Consider the following 25471-nt stretch of genomic DNA (forward strand, 5'->3'; position numbering starts at 1 on the left):
GCCAAATGTGAATGAATATAACGTTAACGGCCCCTAACTTACGGAGAGGAAAGGTATCGTCTAGAACAGACATGTGTCTTTGTACGCTCCATTTATATCTACCGTTACCGTTAAAAAAAAGGTACATTCAGACACACAGCAGGGCTAACTAAAGCAGAACCAAAACCACAGCCCTAGTTCTATTCTGGTCATGCCCCTTCAATGGGTACACTGTATACATCTGAGAGGAGTGAAAACAATATGGTGGACTGGTGGTCAAGGATCAACGTACACAGGGAAGACTAAGGATTTATAGATGTTACATCAACTTTAGCACCAGAATACTGTAATGTACCGGACAGCCCCACATCGCTCTAGTCAACACCAACTCCCTTTATAACAACCACAACCTAATGGAATTATCCACGGCTTTAAAAATAAAGTTTTTTTTTGTTTCTCCGTCGTCTATAAACTATGCAGCGCTTCTATTGGCTTAAAAAATAGCCAACTTTCTAGCGGAGTAAAGTTACTAGCTTTACAAGTGCATTTCACTTGACAGGCAAGGTCATTGGTTTACTATTTAATCGTTAATTTAAACGGGTTGGATGTGATGTAAACACGAAAAACGCCCTGCAGAACGTTAAAGTAGTCAGATGATCCCAGATGTTCCATCGCCCAAACTATGTATCAGGGAGATTGAAACATTGTACTACCAACACCCTACTACCCGGCCACAGTGGAATGCACCGGTGAGTCACAACAACTTCACTTTTACACTGACACAACAAACAAGAAAGCCTATCCCAACTCTGTGCCTGACAAATAATCTATTTATCATGATAAAACTCGTCTAAATGAGAGCTGTTTTTAAGTCTCAAGCTCAGAAATGGCATTACAATAATTAGGGCGAGGGTAGGTGACATGAAACTTCGTCTCTCGGCCTTGTCAATGTAGCAGGAAGTGAAGTTGAAAACGCCCCTCATTATGTCCGAAAACCGTCGGGAAAACCTATTCTTATTTAGTAACTTCTGAAAAAGGCGCAAATTAAACACTGATCTCTTACCGTCAGCCAAATCAGTCTTGTTGCTTGGTTGAGTCTTTCAGTAAAAACAAAAATGACGGTTTACTGTAACCAGGGTGGGGAGACTTGGGATAACACAGAGTTGTCCCAGATTTGTTAAACTTCTGATTGGACAAGGCTTCGCCATTCCAGGCGCTGATTGGTTCCTCTCACTGTCCGTCTGTGTCAGCGGCGTGGACATGGAAATGTGGACGTACAATAGGTAACTCCACCCAGTCTAGTCGTAAACATCTGTCCAGTTTGCGTAGGGAAGGGTGGAGATACGTAACGTACATTCCATTCTGCCCAAGCGGGTTGCAACCTGTTCCAGAAATTATGAGTGAATATTGAATAAGAAGGTTATAATGCAGAATACGAAGTTATGACGGTTTATAACATCCCCGTGTCAACGACATGTGTAGTGTACGATCTGTGAAATGTTCGAGTGTGCTGAAAATTCTAAGTAGAATTGCACATTCTACGTAGAACATTATATACATAGAACACTCACTCATTATGAAACCAGTACAATATAGCGGACTCTACATAAACGACATACAGGACAAATGGGGTGTCAACTGTTTTTATTGCACTTGTAAAAATATGAAAACGTCTTTGAAATCAATAAATGTCTTTACATTGCACATGTCGGCAGATAATCAACCCCACCCCACATAGCACTGTAATTATAACACAAAGAAAGATTATATTCATGCTCAACCCACATAAGTAGATTATACAAATTTATAAAAAGTACATAAAACCTTAATGATAAATAAAGCAAAGGTGACTAAAGGCGTTGACCCCTGATCTGTAGTTCTGCAGTGTGAAGTCCCAGATAGAATGGATTACTTTATTACCATTCAACAGTTGTCAAGGGTGTGCTCAATGGCAAGCTATGCCAGACAGTATTGCCTGTACTGGGTTAATAGAATAGGCAGCCTAATCTCTAGCAGTGCCTTGCTGGTTCCCAGAATTTTGTCGAGCCCACTGCCCAGACTTTTATTTATTTATTTGTATTTTTTGGCTGCTGGGAGGCTTCAATGAGGTTTTAGGTGAGGGACTTGCCTAAACCTTCAAAATAAAGCCCTGACCCAATAGGGAGTGGTTTTGGTTGCAACCAACTAATAGTTCCAGACCCTTCCACTGGGTAACACTGGTGTAGATTCCTTTTTTCACCATCAGAGGGACACACTGCAGTGGAATTTTACTGACTGACAGACAGTGAGAGACTGGGCTAGTTCGACATTGCCTGCGACAGTGCAGGCGACTGCCGGCTGACTGATCTACAAATGACCTTGCATCATAAATAACGACTCATTATTACTTGTAGATCAGTCAGTCACAATTTACCCATGACACATCATGGTCTTGATGATCTTGAACATAGCCACTGACTATTCTGATGTGTGTGTTCGTGCGTAAGGCGTGCGCATGTGTTTGTCTCGGTGTATAGGCCCAGTGTTAACCCAGCTTAGTGTATAAGAGCTGTGTGCGTTGTCCACTTTGTGCCTTAGGACGCTTTTTCCCACCCCCGGAGAGCTATGGACCAATCGAAACCCAGCGTCCTGGAGCCCCTGTAGAACGCTGAACCAATAGCGGACCACCTCAGCCTCTGTCCCGCCGACCTCAAAGCCGGCCCACTGGAGGTGCACCGTGGCAACCAGGTGACGGATGCGCCCCAGAGTTTCGAGCTCTGCCCAGTTTTGCAGAACCCTCCACTCAGCACTCAGCAGGTCAGCATACAGGAAGTCCACCTGGCAAAAACAGACAACCACGTGTGTGTATATATACACATCATTGGTCACAACACTTTTGACTTCATTAAAAAGCAGCAAAACAATGAAAAGACAGCTTAGGGCTATGTTTCATCAGTGTGTGTGTATATATACCGTATATATGGCTCTTTGTTCTAATTACCACCATGCTCCAGAGCAGCCGAACAGCACAGCAATGGGTTTGGAAGGTCGGTGTATGAATCCCATTCTTAGTGGGGATGACACCCCAAATCTGCCCTCTCTTTATTTCCTACCTCCTATGCACTTGTGGAGATATGAGAGGTTAGATAAGCAATATGGAGAATAAAAGGAACATTCTACTATATTGCTTATACCTAATCAATGGTCGGAGATGTACACAGGGGCATGTGCAGGGTTTCCCAAACTCGGTCCTCGGGACCCCAAGGGGTGCACGTTTTGGTTTTTGCCTTAGCACTACACAGCTGATTCAAATAATCAACTAATCATTACGCTTTAATCATTTGAATCAGCTGTGTCCAGAGGACCGAGTTGGGAAACGATGGGCTAGTGGGATCCATTTGGGAAAGTGAATTTCACTCCCCTCCAGTGGTTGCAGTGTGTAACTGCAGCAGTGGTGTAATTCACTGTTGCTATGGTAGCCAGGGTCAGCTCATCCCTGTTGCCATGGAAACGGAAGTGCAGGCAACCGTGTCTGTTAGTACTGTGAATGTTACATGTGTATATCTGTTGTGTACTGTAGTGTGAGTTAATGTATGTGTTACTGTGTTGATGTGTGTCTGTTAGTAAAAAAAACGAAGATTTATGCTTGATCTGGCAATGTGGTCCAGAGGGTGTGACGCAATTGCGTAGCTTCTGGAGGCTTGCGGAGGCCAAATCAAGTTCCGTACGGTGATGCCGTGCACCTCCAAAATGTTTTAACAATGCGTAGGGCTTCGCAGAGTGCCGTATAGCTCCACATTGACATGATCGGTTGATGGTAGGTAGGGCCTGTACATCCTGTATAAACAAGCTCACTTCCTTGACAACTTCCTTCACAACAAACATGCAGAACTTTGACGAAATGCTATCAGGACAAGTTCACGAAAATGTATTTGAATGGGAAGGTAATGGGGTTAGATGTGGTAAAGACGTCAATGGAATGCAGATGGTGGGTTCTGGATTAGCGCACAATCAACTACTCTAGGTAGGGGCGTGGATTAGAAAACCAGTCAATATCTGGTGTGACCACCATTTGCCTCATGCAGCGCTACACATCTCCTTCTCATAGAGTTGATCAGCACACAGCTCTTATACACTAAGCTGGGTTAACACTGGTGGAATGTTGTTCAATGGCTGTGCGAAGTTGCTGGATATTGGCAGGAACTGGAACACGCTGTCGTACATGTTGATCCAGAGCATCCCAAACGTGTTCAATGTGTGACATGTCTGGTGAGTGTGCAGGCTATGGAAGAACAGACCTTTTCAGCTTCCAGGAATTGTGTACAGATCGTTGCGAAATGGGGCCGTGCATTATCATGCTGAAACATGAAATGATGGCGGCGGATGAATGGCACAACAGTGGGTCTCAGGATTTCGTCACGGTATCTCTGTGCATTCAAATTGCCATCGATAAAATACAATTGTGTTCATTGTCCGTAGCTTATGCCTGCCCATACCATAACCCCACCGCCACCATGGGGCACTTTGTTCACAATGTTGACATCAGCAAACCGCTGATTGCCGCCCCACAACACCTTACACGTGTTCTGCGGTTGTGAGGCCAGTTGGACTGCAACAGCTCTGGTGGACATTCCTGCAGTCAGTTTGCCAATTGCACGCCCCCCCAACTTGAAAGATCTGTGGCATTGTGTTGTTTGACAATACTGCACATTTTAGAGTGGCCTTTTATTGTCCCCAGAACAAGGTGTACCTGTGTAATGATCATGCTGTTTAATCAGCTTCTTGATATGCCACACCTCTCAGGTGGATGGATTATCTTGGCAAAGGAGAAATGCTCACTAATAGGGATGTAAACATAAACTTTTTGTGAGTATCACATTCTGGGATCTTTTGTTTCAGCTCATGAAACATGGGACCAACCCCTTACATGTTGTGTTTATATTTTTGTTCAGTGTAGCTAGATGGCTATAGAGATTAGACCTGAATCACTATGAGTGGAGCGTTTGAAGTGGTGCAGACTCATTTATTGGGTGAGTATGACAGCTCCCCGACGCGCAAGAAGTATGAATGTTCTGACTTCTGCAGAGGCCGCATTGCCGTAAATGCCGTATGGCCACTGCAGAACACGGATTGACCATAAATTGGCTTTTACCGTGTGATGTCCCAGAGTCTCCATGATGTCCTTGAGCGTCCGGGACCCACTACACAGAACCCCCTTCTTCTTCTGCTTGCGTCCTCTCGCTGCTCGCCAGTCCAGCCATGCCCGGTACTGTCGAAACCCACCAGAATCATCGTCACGGTAACCACTGCTGGCTCTGTCACCATGCTGACCACTGGGGTCAAATCTGTGGACATCACAGGCCTTTGAGAGAGCCTCCAGAAACCCTGTATCACCCTCATCCATACTACACACAGAGACACATGGAAAGAGAGAGTTGTAGATAAGAGAGAGATATGTGAATGAGGAAGAAATTAGGGTTTGTTTAAAACTGTTTTACATTATTAACTACTTGTACAAGTTTGGGGGAGGGAGCATGTCAATTATGTAATTTTTTAAACCTTTATTTAACTAGGCAAGTCAGTTAATTAAGAACAAATTTTTATTTACAATGACGGCCTATCCCGGTCAAACCTGGACGACGCTGGGCCAATTGTGCGCCGCCCTATGGGACTCCCAATCACGGCCGGATGTGATGCATTCTGGATTCGAACCAGGGACTACAGTGACACCTCTCACAAAGATGCAGTGCCTTAGACCGCTGCGCCTCTCGGGAGCCCATGATGATATTGTAGAATGATGGTAACAAACTGTTTGGTTCACATTGCTATAGAATAGGCTACATTGTATTGAAGTTCCAGTGGCACGTATAGAGAGACGCATATACACACCTGAAAGAGTATGCTACACACGGAGGACCCTGGCTTGGCAGGCTCCAGCCTTCCACACACAGCAGCCAGAGAGCTCCAGAGGCCTGTGAAGCCTGGGACTCACCTGGTAGAAGCACCCGGGAACAGTTAACCTGCAGGGGAACAGGACAGAGTAATGAGGGGCCTGGCTGGAGAAGGAATGGAAGTGCTGAGTTATCATTAGGCCCAGAGAAAGTCATGTGACACAGATTTCCTGTCTGAGCAAGAGAGGGGATGTTGGGAAAAAATGCGGCCTTTTGCCCCTAATCTGCTTTTTAGAGGGCTTTTTTCCACTGACCTCTCACATGTTGGAGAACCCTGGGTCAGAGGTTTTTAGGTCAAACATATACGATGGTTTACAGTGACATGTTAAGTGTCTGGTCTCAAATACCACACTGTCATTATTACTCTCTGACCCTAGCGTCTTTGAAATATCTCAGAACCTAGGCCGTATGTGTCAAGCCTCACAAAGTAGGAGTTCTGATCTAGGACAGACCTGGGTTCAAGTACTTGAACAATAATTTCTAATACTTTGAGTGTTTGCTTGAGTCTGGAGTGCCAGACAGGCAGGGTTCGCAGGTTTATTAAGCCAGGCGAGCTTTAACAGGCACACAATAAAATGTTGCAAGTATTTGAAACCCAGGTCTGATCTAGGATCAGCTTTATAATTAAAAATATTATATAATGAAAAACATCAGCATTCCTACTCTAAGACGCTTCATGACTACAGGCCCAGGTCTGTTCTAAACAGTGCATTTCTATCTGAATTATTTATGATGTGTGGGCCAAGGTGTAAAGTGGGCATGGTTATGTACCTGTGGTGTGGTAATGTAGGCGATGACACGTTCCAGCTCTGCAGTGAAGGAGGGCTCACCTGATGCCCACTGCTGCAGCTCAAACCCTCTACCTCTCTCCTGTGGGTAGACACACGAGTCAGCAGGGTAACACATGCACGCCACTCGCAATCACAAACACACATAAGCTGTGTTCGAATACCCATACTAACATACTATGTACTACATACTTAATGAGTATATACTACATGCTATTAGTTCATTTTAGTATACTGTAAACGAAGAGTATACTTTCAGTTGAGTGTACTAGCGCTTCGCCGGTCTACCGGAAGTTGATGCTGTTGCTATGCAACTTCTTGCTAGCTTGTTAGCATACCTAACAAATTACTAGCTAGACATCTTACGACTTCAGAAAAAAATTCAATTGAGAACGCACAATGACTATACCGCTTACAGTGCATTCGGAAAGTATTCAGACCCCTTGACTTTTCCACATTTTGTTACGTTACAGCCTTATTCTAAAATGTATTTAATAGTTTTTCATTCATCAATCTACACACAATACCCCATAATGACAAAGCAAAAACTAGGTTTTAGAAATTTTAGCAAATGTATCAAAAAAACGGATCACATTTACATAAGTATTCAGACCCTTTACTCAGTATGTTGAAGCACCTTTGGTAGCGATTACAGCCTCACGTCTTCTTGGGTATGACGCTACAAGCTTGGCACACCTGTATTTGGGGACTAACTCCCATTCTTCTCTGCAGATCCTCTCAAGCTCTGTCAGGTTGGATGGGAAGCGTCGCTGCACAGCTATTTTCAGGTCTCTCCAGAGATGTGAGATCGGGTTCAAGTCCAGGCTCTGGCTGGGCCACTCAAGGACATTCAGAGACTTGTCCCGAAGCCACTCCTGCGTTGTCTTGGCTGTGTGCTTAGGGTTGTTGTCCTGTTGGGACGAAGGTTCACCTTCCAGTCTGAGGTCCTGAGTGCTCTGAAGCAGGTTTTCATTAAGGATCTCTCTGTACTTTGCTTCATTCATCTTCCCCTTGATCCTGACTAGTCTCCCAGTTCCTGCCACTGAAAAACATCCCTACAGCATGATGCTGCCACCACCATGCTTCACCGTAGGGACGGTGCCAGGTTTCCTGCAGACGTGACGCTTAGCATTCAGGCAAAGAGTTCAATCTTGGTTTCATCAGACCAGAGAATCTTGTTTCTCATGGTCTGAGAGTCCTTTAGGTGCCTTTTGGCAAACTCAAAGCGGGCTGTCATGTGTCTTTTACTGAGGAATGGCTTCTGTCTGGCCACTCTACCATAAAGCCCTGATTGGTGGAGTGCTGCAGAGATGGTTGTCCTTCTGGAAGGTTATCCCATCTCCACAGAGGAACTCTGGAGCTTTGTCAGAGTGACCATCGGGTTCTTGGTCACGTCCCGGTCAAGGCCCTTCTCCCCTGATTGCTCCGTTTGGCCGGGCGGCCATCTCTATGAAGAATCTTGGTGGTTCCAAACTTCTTCCATTTAAGAATGATGGAGGCCACTGTGTTCTTGGGGACCTTCAATGCTCCCAACATTTTTTGTTTTTTGCTCTGACATGCACTGTCAACAGTGTGACCTTATGTAGACCGGTGTGTGCGTTTCCAAATCATGTCCAATCAATTTAATTTACCTCAGGTGGACTCAAATCAAGTTGTAGAAACATCTCAAGGATGATCAATAGAAATAGGATGCACCTGAGCTTAATTTCGAGTCTCATAGCAAAGGGTCTGAATACTTACAGTTGAAGTCGGAAGTTTACATACACTTAGGTTGGAGTCATTAAAACTTGTTTTTCAACCGCTCCACAAATTTCTTGCAAGTAATTTTTTCAACAATTGTTTACAGACAGATTATTTCACTTATAATTCACTGTATCACAATTCCAGTGGGTCAGAAGTCTACATACACTATGTTGACTGTGCCTTTTAAACAGCTTGGAAAATTCCAGAAAATGATGTAATGGCTTATTAAAAAGCTTCTGATAGGCTAATTGACATAATTTGAGTCAATTGGAGGTGTACCTGTGGGTGTATTTCAAGGCCTACTTTCAAATAAATGCCTTTTTGCTTGACATCATGGGAAAATCTAATTAAATCAGCCAAGACCTCAGATAAAAAATTGTAGATCTCCACAAGTCTGATTCATCCTTGGGAGCAGTTTCCAAACATCTGAAGGTACCACGTTCATCTTTACAAACAATAGTATGCAAGTATAAACACCATGGGACCACGCAGCCATCATACCGCTCAGGAAGAAGACACATTCTGTCTCCTAGAGATGAACGTACTTTGGTGCGAAAAGTGCAAATCAATCCCAGAACAACAGCAAATGACCCTGTGAAGCTTCTGGAGGAAACAGGTACAAAAGTATCTATATCCACAGTAAAACGAGTCCTATATCGACATAACCTGGAAGGCAGCTCAGCAAGGAAAAGCAACTGCTCCAAAACTGCCATAAAAAAGCCAGACTACGGTTTGCAACTCCATATGGGGACAAAGATGGTACTTTTTGGAGAAATGTCCTCTGGTCTGATGAAACATAAGTAGAACTGTTTGGCTATAATGACCATTGTTATGTTTAGAGGAAAAAGGGGGAGGCTTGCAAACCGAAGAACACCATCCCAACCGTGAAGAACGGGGGTGGCAGCATCATGTTGTGGGGGTGCTTTGCTGCAGGAGGGACTGGTGCACTTCACAAAATAGATGGCATCACGAGGAAGAAAAATTATGTGGACATATTGAAGCAACATCTCAAGACATCAGCCAGCTTGGTCGCAAATGGGTCTTCCAAATGGATAATGACCCCAACCATAATTGCAAAATGGCTTAAGGACAACAAAGTCAAGGTATTGGAGTGGCCATCACAAAACCCTGACCTCAATCCCATATAAAATGTGTGGGCAGAACTGAAAAAGTGTGTGAGCATGGAGGCCTACAAACCTGACTTGGCTCTGTCAGGAGGAATGGGCCAAAATTCAGCCAACTTATTGTGGGAAGCTTGTGGAAGGCTACCCAAAATGTTTGACCAAAGTTAAACAATTTAAAAGCAATGCTACCAAATACTAATTGAGTGCATGTAAACTTCTGACCCACTGGGAATGTGATGAAAGAAATAAAAGCTGAAATAAATCACTACTATTATTCTGACATTTCACATTTATTAAAATAAAGTGGTGATTCTAAATGACCTAAAACAGGGTATGTTTACTAGGATTAAATGTCAGGAATTGTGAAAAGCTGAGTTTAAATGTATTTGGCTAAGGTGTATGTAAAGTTCCGACTTCAATTGTGTATATTGAGGACTAATCTGATTAAGGTGAGTTGTTTATTTAGCCAAATAATAACTACATTTTCGATTTGTGCGTGATGCTTTTAAATATTGTGGCCATTGCGTCGGCACCAATCTAACTGCGTTTCGCACTCGCTCTGCAACCAGTTCATTTTAGCAGTCTTGTAAGACTGCTCCTAGAACATGACAACATAATATAGTGACTAGCTGGAATTATGAGTGTATTTTACTGGACTATTTAGGCCATGTCCATATTTTGGGACAGTGAATATGAGTTGAATAGTCTGTTTGCTGTAGTTTGGGACCTGCTTCAAGTAATATAAGAAAAGTTGTGGTCATGATCCAATATTTTCAAAATATACTTTGAAATTATCATTGCTAAGTAAAGGAGTATTGGTGAAAATGTTTGTAGTCATCCTTATATAATGTGTCATGATTGAAATACAAATGTAATGCTTTTCATCCATGCTGGCCTTATCTCCTAACTGCTTTCAGACCTATTCATGCTGGTCAGAGTGAAATTCAATGGTGAACAAAAATATGTCAAGATCATTAACCTGACACTTGAAAACCTTTTGATTGGAAATAAATGTATTGTTCTCATACCAGTCAGTCTGATTACTCATACCATTACAATTGCAATTCTAATTGTAGGTTGTTGTCTTAATGTTTGTCACAGTTTTCCTGAAATTTGACATCCCACTTACTAGTTTATAAGAGACAAAGCTGTATGATGGGTCTGGAACTGAAGTTGATGGGGATGTGTTTGAGAAGGTGGTGAAACGGACAGATCTGGGTGTTTTCAAGCTCACACTGAACAATGATGCTAAAGGTATGTGCTGGTTTTCAAGTCTTTGGTTACCTGTGGCATCACTTTCAATATAACCATACATTTGACATGCCTGTATTGTTGTCTTTGTGTATTTCAGAATCTTCCCTGATGAGTCCTGTCTCTGCCAGTTCTGTGATGGGTGGTTCAGACCATGAGTCGGTTGATACAATCATTTTGAGTGAGGATGGAAGCCCCTCGCGAAAGTGTCAAAGATCTGATGACGAAGCAAAAAAATGTACGTTTGTAATTCATTCTTCAATTAACTTGGCATAAAATGGATTTCACACTGCCGTTTAGTTTTTTATTGTATTTTATTTTTTACAGCTAATAGAGAGCATACTGAAGAAAAAGCCAGGTGGAGAGGTTGTCATCAAGGAATATTCCAAAACTAAAAGCCTGACTGACTGCACCAGACGAAAGATGATCAACATTCTTGTTTCGGCGATGACAGAGACTCACGGGTAAGTTTAAAGGAAAGATTCATAATGAAAATGGTTGAGCATTACTTGCTCCCATATCTGCTGAATGTTAAAAATGACTTCTGTATCAGTATCTCAGTCACATAATTGGTTAGGCTACTGCTGATCATCCACTGCTATTGGTAGAAGACTTCTCTTGTATCAAATTCAATGGGCATGATACCGATTGAAAAATCACTCCTGATATTTAGCTGACTGGGGACCAATGCTGCTTGTGGAGATTCTGATTGCCGCCTAAACATAACATTATATTCTTGTCAGGACATCACCACCGCGCAGTGGGAGAGAAATGTTTGCACAAGGCATCGTCTCTTTGTTCCCATACCTGAAGGATCCCTACACTGAAAATGGATATGTAAGTATACATTACGACTGATAAAGGGCATCTGCGTTTAATTCGTCTGGTATGGTATCTGAGCAAATGGGACTTGGTTATTTGTTTTTTCTTTCAAGATTAGTAACCATGTTCATTTTCATAAGGAACATTATTACCACCCTAATAGTGGAGAAGGGTACCTCTCGTATAGAATCAAAACCATTCAGAGGAATTTGGTTTCATCAGAGAAACGGCCCACTCAACTATACTCTGGAGGGCCAACTGCTGAGAGGGAGTCCAGTCCATCCACTTTGGCTACCCTGAGTGAAGACCAGTGCCGAGAGGTCATTTCTCTTATGAAGCATTCTTCTGATGAAGAAACAGAAGATTAGATTGACCTTTGGGTACAGGAACATGACCCACAACCCGAGTAAATGCTCCACCATCCTATCCGAATTTCCACGCTTTCTGGATGTGAAGGGCTTGGTAAGACTTGGTAAGAGTTTTAAGTTGTATAAATTCTGTTTTATCTCTATATGCCAATTCAGGTTGGCCAGTAATAGTAGTTCAATTAATGTGTAGGCTGGTGATTTACTCAAACTTGATTTGGAGGTCAAAGTGGGATGCTTTTGTCTAGTTTCAGATTGAACAGGATTTTGTGCTGCTGTTTGGAGAGGGAACATCAGCCAAGGTTTTGGAGAGGTGGCCAACTACATTCAAGCAAAAGATCATCATGCTAAGCAAGGCCCTAAGCAAGGCCACTCAGGGAGCTGAACTTCAGGAGCTGATCCAGATGGCAGAATCTGCAGTTGATGAGGGAACTGACATGAATGCTTACGGTTAGATGATCATAATTTATCATTTATATTTCAAATGACTCTAAAATGTTAATGTCACTGATGATGGAATTTACCATTTTAATTAGGATCTCTTTGATTAGGATGGGAAGGTGACCTTTCCTCCACCCTTCTGCTCCATTTGATTCCTCCTTCATCACAAGGGCGCAAAAGACCAGGCAAGATGTCTGCATCTCAAGCTGAACAGCATCTTGTGATATTCCAAAAGGTTTGAATTGGCATTCTTACTCTTGGACAGTGCTGCAGCCGTTATGATGAACTAATGATGGTGCTTGTTTTTGTCGTCTTCAGGCAGGAACCAGTATCCAGCAGCACCTTGATGCGATTGACCAGAGCCGCCAACCATATCTTCTTGCAGTCGGGACCAGGAAGAGCAGCATCCATGCTTACTTCATCATCCTGGACAAGAGCGCCTTACAAGTCAACGAGCGCTCTTGGTGCTTCAATGATCTTTTCAAGACTCACTTTGTTTTTGGTACTGCTTACAATACAATGCTGCACAGCATGTACACCTTCATACAGAAAACTGTGTACATCATAGACATTGGGAAGGTTAAGGAGACTCCAAGGGTTGCTGAGCTCAGAGCTAGACCTCTGCACTAATGCTGATATGTTTTGTTTGCCATGCTAGTCATGGAAGTACCAACTTGCTCGAAAGGCATCTCAAGTTGATACATGGAATGTTCCCTGTTAGAACTCTTAGAATAAAATGTGGTCAAGCAGATTGTTGTCGTGCATTTGGTTGTCGTGTATTTTCAGACTTTAGGAAGCATTTGAACAGGGCACAATCCCGAGACTGTCGAATTGTGTTAAACGCTAACTTGAATGCTAATACATCTGTTGATAATTAGCCAATTAATGCTGATTTTCCTTCAAATTCTAGTTGTAACCATGTACCAATATCTAACAAGAACACACTTGATATGTGTGTGTCTGCTATTGCACAGCTGCAGGTATAGGTCAGACTGTAAATAGTTTTGTATCTTCCATGGAAGAAGCAGTTCAAGAGATACAGGGTCAAGCTAATGTGACCGCTCTTACATGTATATCTTCAAAAGACACACAAATTGTCAGAAAAATATAACATTATTTTCAGGATATTGAAAATCCTTTCACATGGTTGAATTCAGTATCAAAACGAAGTGCTTATTTTATTCAAAAATGGGGAACAAGTCAACCAGTTGAGAGTCCTTGGTGTTAGATTTGACAATAGAAGAAACAACACTACTGGAACTTATGATCAAATGGTCATAACTGATCAATTTTCTTACGTTCCAATTCTCCAGACATTGCAGTTAATTTTGAAGGACCCAAATTCAAGTGGCATGTTTAACTCGGGGCACAATTTTAAAATGGAGTTTACTTTGATTTGAAAGCTGGACTATATATGAAGAGACATCCTCTCTTTTCTAAAGAGTAAAGAGTTGAATTTTCAATGCATTTATGATGACTGACACTGCTAATCCATTGGGATCAAAAAAGTGAATTCACAAGTTGGGAGGTACACACTTTACTTTGAGAAATTTTACCCCAAAGTTGAATTCAATTTTGGTAAATATTCACTTATGTGCACTCTTCCATACCCAGGACCTTAAAACGTAGGGATTTGATTCCATTCTTGAGCAAATAGTTAGCGATTCGAAAGTGCTTGAGACTGAGGGTATTGAAGTTCCCTTCTTCAGTGGTTGTATACATGGCAGTATTGTCCAAGTAACTGGAGATAATCTTGGTATACGTTGCCTTTTTGGTTTTGTGGAATCATTTAGTGCTCGCTATTGTTGCCGTTTTTGCCTCACTGAGAAAGTGGATTTTCAAACTGTGTTCTCTGAGGATGACCCAAGAGTGACTTTACGAACAAAACACATGCAACTCAGACCATTGTCAAACTATTCAGTCAAACCCAACACGGTGTGAAGCATGCTTGCTTATTGAACTCTCTCCAGTACTTCAATACTACAGACAGCTTTTCTGTTGATATAATGCATGACATTTTAGGAGTTGCACAATTTGAGGTAAAACTTGGGTTACAGTATATTCAAGCCAACTTTGTGACTGCTAAAGATGTGCACGGTAGAGTTCATTCATTTAACTATGGCTATCATCCACCTGCACTCAAATTGGATGTTGGGAGCAATGATTTGGGTCTAAATACTATTCAATCTTGGCGTCTTCTCCGTAATTTGCCATTGATATTTAGTGATCTGGTACAGAAATATGATAAATACTGGCAGCTGCTTCTGTTACTACTACAAATTGTAAATATTGTGTTTTCTCCTATACTAACAGAGGGCATGACTATCTATCTGAAGCACTTAATTGCTGAACATCATAGGCTTTTCAAGTATTTGTTTCCTAATAGAAATGTGTTACCGAAACACCACTTCATGATACATTATCGTCGTTGTATAAGGAACATCGGGCCCATTCTTCATTCGTGGTGTATGCGCTACGAGGCAAAACATTATTTCTTTAAAAAGCAACTGAAGTGTTTTAAGAATGTCACTATGACCTTAATCAAGAAACACAAATGACATGGCATATAACTGGGAAACCTTCAGCCAGGATGGACTAGCTATCAGCCAGGATGGACTAGCTATCAGCCAGGATGGACTAGCTATCAGCCAGGATGGACTAGCTATCAGCCAGGATAGACTAGCTATCAGCCAGGATGGACTAGCTATCAGCCAGGATAGACTAGCTATCAGCCAGGATGGACTAGCTATCAGCCAGGATAGACTAGCTATCAGCCAGGATGGACTAGCTATCAGCCAGGATAGACTAGCTATCAGCCAGGATAGACTAGCTATCAGCCAGGATGGACTAGCTATCAGCCAGGATAGACTAGCTATCAGCCAGGATAGACTAGCTATCAGCCAGGATGGACTAGCTATCAGCCAGGATGGACTAGCTATCAGCCAGGATGGACTAGCTATCAGCCAGGATAGACTAGCTATCAGCCAGGATAGACTAGCTATCAGCCAGGATAGACTAGCTATCAGCCAGGATGGACTAGCTATCAGCCAGGATGGACTAGCTATCAGCCAGGATGGACTAGCTATCAGCCAGGATGGACTAGCTATCAGCCAGGATGGACTAGCTATCAGCCAGGATAGACTAGCTATAGGTCCAGGAAAGATGTCAAGGATCAATGATGTGAAAGAAAGCCATGAGATTGCTGCCAAGTTGAATGTCTCAGTGCGCACACATGTTTTGTGAGTTAAATGGTTAAGCCCCATGATACAGAATATCATCTTGATTTGGTCATATGTGGTGAAGTAGTCATTGAAATGCCACTATTTTACCAAATTAAGGCTATTCTGAAAGAGGAAAATGTTTTTTAGGTTGGGTCAGCTCTTGAAACCTTATGTTTTGATGATCATTTGCATGCATTCAAAGTTTTGAAGCAAAGTCCACCATGCAAAGTATTTCATGTAAATAACATGTACCACAAACCTTTTCATTTGCTCATGGAGCAAGTTATTTTTTTGACTACATTGTCCCCTACTGTCACTTGATAACAGTTTAAGCCAGGGCTGAGACTTATGGTTAGGTTGTGAGAAACATGTTTTTAATGTAAATGTCAGCATTTTCCAACAAACCTATTGATTTGCTCATGTCATATGGAGCAAGGGATTATTTTGACTACATTCTACTGTCACTTGATAACAGTTTAAGGCAGGGCTGGGACTTGTGGTTTGGTCATAATAAACATCATTGAATGTTGAAACAGCTTTGCTTGAGTTTATTGTGAAATTCCAAGTGCTTTTCCAAAATACTTTTTGCACTCCTCAGTGTTAAATCAACACTAGAAATGTAACACTTGGATCAATGTACTTTTTACTCTGTGTAGAGTGGGACCATATGTACTCTCTGATAGTGTTGATTTAACACTTTCAAATGTACTGTGTAGAAGTCCACAAACGAAGGGAAAAGGTGAGAAGAGGAGTGCATAGATGTGAGAAGAAATTCAACGTGGATGCTATAAATGTCAATTGTGTTAATATGTATCCAGGGGTTTATTCATTCTGTTAAACATTTCTTAAACTGAAGCAAACTAAACAAAATGGGGACAAACATACCCGAATTTGTCCAATACAAACTCTTGTTTGCAACTGGTGTACTAATGATTACACCCTAGATCAGCTAGATGCAGGCAAGGCTGTGTCACTGTCTGTCACAACATTTTCACTCGGCCTGTGTACACACACCTACATTGTAATCTTTCATTCATAGGCTAGTTTGTAGCAACCTCATGTTAGGGAACATTTGAGTATCATGTAGTAGCCTAAATCTATCGATGTTACATTGAGCTGGATGAATGGAATATGAATGACAGTCATCCAATATGCTGTAATAGAAATAAGGCCATGTTCATAAAAAAAACCAACAACATTGCCCTCCATCTTAAAACAGCACAGACCTCCACTGACATACCGGTACATACAAGCAAGCAGTGGTGACCCGTCATTCGGGGCAGGTGGGGCAGAGCACCCTCTTGTTTTGAGCTCTACCTGTTTAGCTAAAAAAAAGAAAACGATTTATTTTTTGCATGTTATTTTGACATTAATACGTGCCACATATGAGTTTGCAAACAATGTAAAAATTGTTTTATTTTTGAGTTACTCAAAGCAATGTGGCTTTATTAAGGCAGCTCCAAAATGCAGGTGTTTCAGCCTAGGTCAGTGCTTTCTGTGGTGGTGGGGCAGCCAGCAGAAATTCAGAGTGCAGGGGTTGTTAATGTTCTCTAGTTGCACCATGATTGGCTCAATGTTCTGTCACTCATGTGGACCCTTCGTCACCGCGATATCCACAGGGAGAGCTCGAATTCAAGCCCCTTGGGTGCTGCCATAGTTGCATTAGAAGTGCCCATCCAAGAAGGCTCAAGGTCATTGGCCACAGATAAAATGTCAAATCACATTATATCTACCGTAGCTTTGATTGGACTGATCATGTCAACATCACACTATCAACATTTTAGCTAGCAAGCTAGACAAGCAGTCATCATGAATCAAGTCGACAGTCTACTGGCAAATCCTTTTCAATCCTTGTCATATGAAGAGAAATTCTAGATAAAATATATAGGTGCTCATCGGCCATTGAACATAAACATTACACAACAAGATGTAAATCGCAAATTCAACAATGAAGGGTTTGGACGGAATCGGTGGCTAACTGCAAGCATTACAAAGCAATCACTAGCCTGATATTTAGTGGTGTGGGTGGGTGTGTGTGGTTCAAGTCTGGGTTTTAGGGTGTCTTTTCCAAGCTTAAAAGGACAAACATTCACATGCAACACCATGGGCCAGAAAAGGTTGAACACACTGGCCATGCTGTCAATCCAGCATGACTTCTGCTGCATTCAAAACAACTGGGAACTCAGAAATCTCAGACTTTAGTGAGTTCAAAACAACTGGAAACTCAGAAATCTCAGACTTTAGTGAGTTCAAAACAACTGGAAACTCAGAAATCTCAGACTTTAGTGAGTTCAAAACAACTGGGAACTCCGAAAAAATCTCAGCTCCAACTGGGAAAATACATTTTGAATGGTAATCCAACTCAGAATTCCAAGTTGGGAACTATGGCCTCTTTCTAGAGCTCCGAACTGAAGATCACTGACGTCATGATTCAACCTTGTTTTTTCCCAAGTTTCCAGTTGTCTTGAAAGCACCATAAATCCAGAGAATGACAGACTTTGATGACAAAGTTTGATGACAATATTTGCACAAAAGAAGGACCGCCGCGCCACCTTCCTGTTCAAGTGAGCACAAGACAACAACGTGAGTCCAAAAATGTTTTGTTTTCTGCTGCATAAGCGATGCAATATGCCAGGGAGATATGTGTACTGTAGCTAAGAAAGTAATACTAAATGTCTTGTGTAGTAAGCTGTTAGTAGCCCATGTACCTCACCCTAATAATTTGGTCCCTTTCCCCTTCATAACTTAGCCTACTGTTCTGACTTGGTGGTGTCTTAATCGAAATTACGGATTGCCTCTTCTCCGCTTAACGTCCCCTTATGCCATAGTTTGTACATCTCCATAGAAACCACATTTGTTTAAGTAAGTCAGCCATATCAGCTATGTTTTTTAAAAGGCAGTAAATTAGGCTGAATGAACTGTTTCGCTGCCAGACAAGACTCCGCTGATAGCCAGGTGTAGCAGTGGTAAGGATTCACTCCATAGTGCTGAAAAGAAAGCTCTGCGGTTGGGACAGCTTTATGTAGGCTCTAACAGTTTGTGGGCACTGTTTGTCACCGTCATAGTGCAATAAATGTATTGTGTTGTGTAATGGCTTTCCTGGACTTTGCCCCACCAAGATTTACATGCTAAATTCGCTGCATACAAGCAATGGCTGAAATGATATGCGGTTCGTAAGGCTACCTACCGTAGCTAACAAATTGTCATCCAACATAACGTGTAACAAAACTTCTTTGAAAACGCAATACTTTATTACATTGCTCAACACTTTGTCATAATTAGCTAAAGCAATGAATTTGTATCCACTTTCGTCGGACTCCTGCTGCATATTTTACCGCCATTTTTTAAATCTAAAAATGTTGTGAAGCCAAGCCCATTTTCTGAAGAATTTCATTATGGGCCCAAAAAGCACAGAAATATTGTCCACTGCTTGTATACTTCGTATTTTGGTGAATGTAGTACAACGTCCGGGAACTTTTGCCATACTAACTATCCATACTGACCACTAAGCATGCTACACAATCAATGTATGTCACAAATAGTACGGTCAGTATGAACATTCAAACACAGCTAGTCTGTACATGTCAGCTCAATGTTTGTAAATGAATCAAATGTAAATGAAACACACACATACTCCATAGGTTGAGGGCCCACTTTGGTGTCAGTGGGAGTGGAGATCAAAGAGCATAGAATAAGTCATGGAGAGGAATGTGTGTGCGCGAGCGAGCGTTGGCCCCTCAGGTATGGGAGACGTACAGACAGGTCAAGGGCTGACTCCAGCCCTGCTAGTGACATGCATGCCTGAGGCATACTAACACACACACATATACACACAGGCCACCTCACCCCTAGAGACCACTGTGGTCACCATGGCAACCCAGGAAGGAGGAGGGAGAGGAGTAGATGACACACCAGACTGACTGGGAGCTAGCCTTAGGAGGGGAGAGAATTAGAGAGCCAAAGCAAAAAATCATACATGAGAGGGAGATGATGATGGGGGAATGACAGGAAAGGAGAAGAGGGGGTGAGTGGAGAGATGGGGATGTATTATTGACATACCAACAAAAACGAGCAGCTGAAACCTGCTCCTCCCTGACCACTGACACACACGCAGCTGATCACTACAGCTGCAGGACAGCTGCCACTGTCACTGATCGGGGTTCAGTCTGCCCTATCTTGTCCTCGTCTCAACTGTGTGTGTTTGCGCGCTCGTAGTTTGCTCTCACCCGGTCGCCAATGGGCATCTCGTTTTCATCTTCGTACACGCGGCTCGCTCCCGAATCATCCCGTAAAAATTCCAAAGATCCCGTTTGGCGCGCGCTCCTTCTCTCCGGTTCTATGCTGATCACCGTGAAGGCGACCCCGTCCTTAAATGCCCCGGGGCTACCTGCGTGGTCTGCTCGCGGCAACCGGAGCCCGACCAGGAGCTGTAGCGCGAGTAGAAACATCGGGATAATTAACAGCAGCACGCGCTGCACACCGCTACCGGCTGACATGCTTCCTCCGGGAAACCGGTGAGCATCTCGTGCCTTTGTTCTCCTTCCCAACTGGACCGGTCTGGTGCCTCGTGGGAGTCAACTGACCGGATCCGGGCTGCTGCGGAACTGTGGAGAGTTAAAAACAGTAGCGTGAGGCAGTCGCTAGCCTTTCAATAACTCCGCTTCCCTTTGTTCTGCCCACTTTCAACTGGCGGCTCCAGACCCTCTCTCCTGCTCTGTGACCAGCTGGAGGGCAGAGTGGTGACGCGGGGCTCCAGACCCTCTCTCCTGCTCTGTGACCAGCTGGAGGGCAGAGTGGTGACGCGGGGCTCCAGACCCTCTCTCCTGCTCTGTGACCGCCCGGAGGGCAGAGTGGTGACGCAGAGCTCCAGACCCTCTCTCCTGCTCTGTGACCGCCCGGAGGGCAGAGTGGTGACGCAGAGCTCCAGAACCTCTCTCCTGCTCTGTGACCAGCTGGAGGGCAGAGTGGTGACGCAGAGCTCCAGATCCTCTCTCCTGCTCTGTGACCGGCCGGAGGGCAGAGTGGTGACGCAGAGCTCCAGGGTCAGTGGCTGATTGGTTGATATCTAGCCTATTACGGTATTTTTAGAAGTCTGTTTCTCACAGAAAAACAGACCAAGCTCCAAATATGACCTTTATTAGCCCATTGGCGTTCTCATCAACAAGCTAAGTGAAGTCTCATGGGAATTACGGAATAGAAAAGTAGCAGGGCCATGGTAACGGAATTACACTGAGCCTCACTTAAAAATGTATACCAAACAAAACCCGTTGATTTCAAAGTTTAAAAAAACCATACGACTCTATGAATAAAGTCTACTTTTAAACAATTTCCACTGAGGATTTTACAAAAACAAATTTACAGGAAGATACAAACGTTGCATCTACACAGCTTTTGCATACTTTTTATTTTATTACTGTATAAATAGTTAAAAGTAGCCATTGTTCATAGAGTCATATGTTCTGATCTACTTTGAAATCAATGGATTTTGTTTGGAATATACATTTTAAAGTGAAAAATCGGGGGCTCGGTGTAATTACTTTACTGTGGAATCTTTCCGAACACTGAACAGTGCCCCCCCTCCTTCTCTTCCTGCCCTCTCCCATCCACTCTCTTTCCCTCTATCTTGCCTCCTTCCTTTCTCACCCGCCCTCTCTCTCCCTCTCCTAGTTGTCCTATAGACTACCCCCCCCCCCTTCACTTCTGTCCAATCACCAGATGAGGAACATTAAACACTCTGTCCAGTCAGCCTGTTGACAAACTGCTTCATATGTAAACACGGTCAAATATACAAATACAGTAAAGCCCATCACAAACACAAACACGCACACAAACACACAAGCACACACACAATACACGCACACACACACACACACACCACACCATACACACACACACATTGGCAGACTATCCAGTGGGTGGGGAAGCGTGACTGCCCCTCAGGGTTTAAAGGCCCTCTCAGGATTAATTTTAGACCGATTATGGGCTAATGAACAATGTAGCCAGTCTTTCTCATCTTTCACCCCAGTCTCAATCCCAACAAGTTTCTGTTTTCCTGTCATCTTTCTATTTCCCCTTGTCCCTTCCTCTCTCTGTGCCACTCTCTTAACTCCCTTTCTTTCCCTCCTCCTCGCTCTCCCTCCCTCTCTCCCCGCCTCCTTCCCTCCCAGCCGTGTCCCTGTCTAAACTCGTTCCCTGCACTGCATGAGCAGCGCTGAATACCAAGGGGCTCACACACACACACATCCCTCCCCCCACCCTTTAAAGCATTAGGAGTCCAGGCAGTTTACCAATGGCCAGATCAGAGTGTATTTAAATATTGGCACTGTAGATACATCATGACATTAACAGACATATACAACTGTTCATCACAAAAACCACCAAACAACACAAGACCACGGAAAAAAGGAGAGAGTAAAAGAAGGAAGAGAAGCCCTGTTCATCCATCCACCATTTCAGATGTAGAGCTCTACCCCTTTAGATCCCAAACACACACATACATACATACAGAAGTCCATCCGCGTGGTTACACACACACAAATAAACACACGTCAGTCTCTTTGGGGTCAGAGTGTGTGTCGGGTCTCTTTCCCTCCTAGTAAAAACAGTGAAACACAGGATGTGGAGTCTCCATGCTGGAGTCCTTCCATCAGAGCAGAGACCATGGCAGAACAATAGAGAAGCGATGATGGAACGTTGTGTAGAGCTGTTGTAGCACAGCTGTGGACTTGGACCAGAAATTGGCCCTGGCATTTCTAACACATAGGCCCACACACTGGCCCCTTTTTTCCCTTGAGGCACCCATTATTAGCCAAACAGTGATCTTTTTGCGTGAAAAAAAGTTAGATAGGCCCACTGAGTTTAAAATGGACCAGCCCATATGGAATTTGCCCAAAATGCCAGATGGCCAGTCCGCCCCTGGGTGTGGTTGTGGGTCTGTGGTCCTGGCTAAAAGCCTGAACGTTAGAAAACACTGATGGAACATTAGTAACGTTGTCTTAACTGTTTCAATGTTGTGGTGAGGTTATGGGTCTGTGGCTGGAGTTGGAGTCTATGTACAGATGCTGGTAATTCAAGAGCTGATGCTGTAGTCCACTTCTCTCATAGAGCACACACAGAGCGAAGGGTGCATGGTTTCGGGGATAGGGGATTAGTGTGTTTAGCGTTGGGGGCGGAATTTTTACATTAGGCCCCGCCTCTCTGTTCCTCAGCGTCTGTCACTCCTCCCACAGCTCCTCTAGGCCACTCCCTCTTTCCAGTTGTGTCTGTGTCTGTGTGCGCCTTTGTGTGTGTGTTGCAGTTGTCTTTTGATTGTCATAGCTGGAGAACTGAAGATCTACTGTCCAGAGTTAGGAGATAAATTATGATCCATCATCTTGTCTCTGAAAGTCTCTCCTTAAAAAAAGTTTACAAATCTGAAAAAAGTTGAGATTTAATGCGCCTGAAAGAGAAAGAGAGAGGGAGAGAAAAAACGTAATTATGATGTGATTGTTAAGACAGTAAAACCTTTACATAGCTAAATGGATGAAACCAATGTTAATAAATGTCTTTAGGTGTTGTGTCTAAGCCTTCAGTAGAGAGAGAGAGTGAGTCCTCTTGTGTCTAACCCTTTAGTAGAGAGAGAGAGTAGGTCCTCTTGTGTCTAACCCTTTAGTAGAGAGAGAGAGAGAGTTGGTCCTCTTGTGTCTAACCCTTTAGTAGAAAGAGAGATTGGGTCCTCTTGTGTCTATCCCTTTAGTAGAGAGAGGGAGTAGGTCCTCTTGTGTCTAACCCTTTATTAGAGAGAGAGAGTGGGTCCTCTTGTGTCTAACCCTTTAGTAGAGAGAGGGAGTAGGCCCTCTTGTGTCTAACCCTTCAGTAGAGAGAAGAGAGAGAGTAGATCCTCTTGTGTATTACCTGCAGCTACAAGCTGGTGACACTGAAGCTGTCATCACTGGGGGGGTCTAGTAGCTGACAGAGCACCCCTCCTCCTCGAGGCGGGGGCTGTGGGTGGTAGCGGGGGTGCATCCCGGGGTACGGGGGGTAACCCATGTCCTCAGAATGTGGCGAGGACACCAGGGGAGGCTTGGGGTGGGGGGAGGGGTACGGGGAGAGCTGCAGGGGGGCTGGTCGCAGCCCTGAGTTGAGGTGGGGAGGCAGGTCCCGTTTGTGAGGTTGCGTGGGCATGGCGCTGTGAGGGGGGCGCTCCTCATAAAGCAGGGGGTGAGTGTGGGAGTGGGGGAGAGGTTAGGGTGGGGGTGAGTGTGTGGGGAGAGGTTAGGGTGGGAGGGTTGTGTGGTGTTGGGATGGGGGCTGGGGTAAGTGTTCGGGTGGGGGTGTGGATGTGGATGTTGGTTCTGGTTTGAATGAAGGTGTGTGTTGATGTGCGGGTGTGTATTGATGTTGGGGTTGGTGTGTGTGTGTGGGTTGGTGTTGGGGTTAGGGTGTGTGTGTGGGCTCAAGCTTGTCTGAGGTGCGTGTGGACTCATGTTTGCATGAGGGTTGCTGTTAGGGTGTGTGTGTGTGTTGATGTGTGCGGTAGTGTGAGTGTTAGGGTGATTGTTAGGGCTAGCGTGAGGGTTAACATTAGCGTGTACATGTGTGTTGCCGTGTGCATTAGCATGTGTGTGTGTGTTAGCGTGGGGGCTGCTGAGCGATGCCCCTCCGTACCAATAGGGGGAGCTACAGTAACTGGGAGAATCATACTGGGAGGGGAAGTGGTCCTTGGAAACGGTTGCCAGGTTACGATGGGGGGGGCTCAGCGCTGTTCCACAGTGTGGCAGTAACCGTGGCGATGGTGAGCAAGAGGGAGAGAAGGAGGCGGGGGGAGGAGCAGGGGTGAGAGGGGGGTGGTAGGGCTGGGGAGCGGGGGATAGTTTGGGAGGATAGGAGGAGGATGTGGAAGTCATTCCAGGGGAGAGAGAGGAGGATGAAGCCTCGCCAGGGAAGAGGGCTGGGTAGTGCTCCTCTGAGGACGGGGTGGAGGGATGGGCGGAGTAAAGGCACGGGGAGGGGTACTCACAGGGCTCGGTGGGGTAGCCGAGATGTGAGGTGGGGTTAGGGAGGGGGGAGAGGCTGCTGCTGTCTCCACTGTAGTAGTCAAGGCCTTCCTGGAACAACCCCCTGAGCAGCACTCCCTCCACCTCCAACCCCACCCCCAGTAGCCTTACCCTTCTTCCCCCCTGGGGGGCGCTCTCCAGGGGATGGGGACAGCCCCCCTCCTCTGCCTCCTCTTACCCCCCTGGCCTGCCGTCTCCCCATTCCACTGCGTTTTCCACCAGAACCCTGGGTTGGGGTGGAGGGCTGCGTCTGGCTTGGGGGGCTGTTGGGAGAGTCTGGGGTGGTCCCTGGTCCTGCTCCTGGTCCGCCACCCCCCTCCTTCTCCGTTTGGGGCTCGGCAGCATTCCGTTTCCTGCGCCCCCGGCTGGGCTTCCCCTGCCCCTGGAAGAGAACGTTCTGGCTCCAGTTGTAGGAGGGGCCTGAGGCGCTCTCATGCCAGTCCATCATCAGCTTCTCCAGACTTGATAGGCTGGACTGTCCTTGACCTCCCTCTCCACCAATAGGAAGAGACTCCCTCCCTCCACCCTGCCTATAAGCCCCACCTCCGGAGCCTGATCCCGAGCCTCCGCCACTGACCCCACCTCCTGACCCGGTGACCCCTAGGTGGGAGGAGTCAGAGGAGGACTCTGATAGACTCTCGAGGAAGGGTTGTCGCTTGGCCTTCTGGGGGGTGTAGTTGGAGATGTCCAGGATGTCTTTGGGCTCGCTGGGGCCTGGGTCACTGCAGCCTCCTGGGTAGCCACCATAGCCCGGCCTGCAGCACACACACAC

General features: G+C 44.6%; 3 protein-coding genes and 1 long non-coding RNA gene across 10 annotated transcripts in view; 1 reads left to right on the forward strand and 3 right to left on the reverse strand.

The window, feature by feature from the left end:
• Positions 1–1211, reverse strand: part of wasf2 (WASP family member 2) — a 16622-nt gene extending 15411 nt beyond the window's left edge. Inside the window, exon 1 of the mRNA XM_035795718.2 lies at positions 1043–1211. The gene's annotated coding sequence lies outside the window, so the exon portion shown is untranslated. The remainder of the gene's footprint in view (positions 1–1042) is intronic.
• Positions 1–16626, forward strand: part of LOC118399552 (uncharacterized) — a 17838-nt gene extending 1212 nt beyond the window's left edge. For 2 of the 6 annotated variants that reach the window (XR_008072885.1, XR_008072884.1), the window contains exons 2-10: positions 2557–2775; positions 10666–10818; positions 10916–11053; positions 11143–11279; positions 11559–11652; positions 11778–12109; positions 12251–12452; positions 12539–12678; positions 12762–16626. This is a non-coding gene — a long non-coding RNA (uncharacterized LOC118399552). Of the gene's footprint in view, positions 1–42; positions 729–2556; positions 2776–10665; positions 10819–10915; positions 11054–11142; positions 11280–11558; positions 11653–11777; positions 12110–12250; positions 12453–12538; positions 12679–12761 lie in introns of those variants that run through there. The other 4 variants (XR_004828852.2, XR_004828854.2, XR_004828853.2 and 1 more) reach the window with 4 other exon arrangements.
• LOC118399550 (probable methyltransferase-like protein 24) lies at positions 1607–20703 on the reverse strand. 2 transcript variants are annotated; one of them, XM_035795721.2, is made up of 5 exons: positions 19891–20703; positions 6681–6779; positions 5848–5978; positions 5111–5303; positions 1607–2796 (listed from the first exon to the last, which is right to left on the reverse strand). In XM_035795721.2, exons 1-5 carry the CDS (start codon positions 20158–20160, stop codon positions 2437–2439), a joined length of 1053 nt encoding a protein of 350 aa, XP_035651614.1. In that variant the 5' UTR covers positions 20161–20703; the 3' UTR covers positions 1607–2436. The 2 variants fall into 2 exon arrangements, with proteins under 2 accessions (XP_035651614.1, XP_035651613.1); XM_035795720.2 differs by having other exon boundaries at positions 5111–5363.
• Positions 20704–21946: 1243 nt separating this feature from the next.
• Positions 21947–25471, reverse strand: part of ahdc1 (AT hook, DNA binding motif, containing 1) — a 52190-nt gene continuing 48665 nt past the window's right edge. The window contains exons 5-6 of the mRNA XM_052471856.1: positions 23558–25454; positions 21947–23102 (exon numbers count right to left, since the gene is read on the reverse strand). Coding sequence (XP_052327816.1) covers positions 24740–25454 — 715 coding nt within the window. The 3' untranslated portion in view covers positions 21947–23102; positions 23558–24739. The remainder of the gene's footprint in view (positions 23103–23557; positions 25455–25471) is intronic.

The sequence above is a fragment of the Oncorhynchus keta genome, chromosome 20 (assembly GCF_023373465.1).
Source record: "Oncorhynchus keta strain PuntledgeMale-10-30-2019 chromosome 20, Oket_V2, whole genome shotgun sequence".
Lineage (NCBI taxonomy): Eukaryota > Metazoa > Chordata > Actinopteri > Salmoniformes > Salmonidae > Oncorhynchus > Oncorhynchus keta.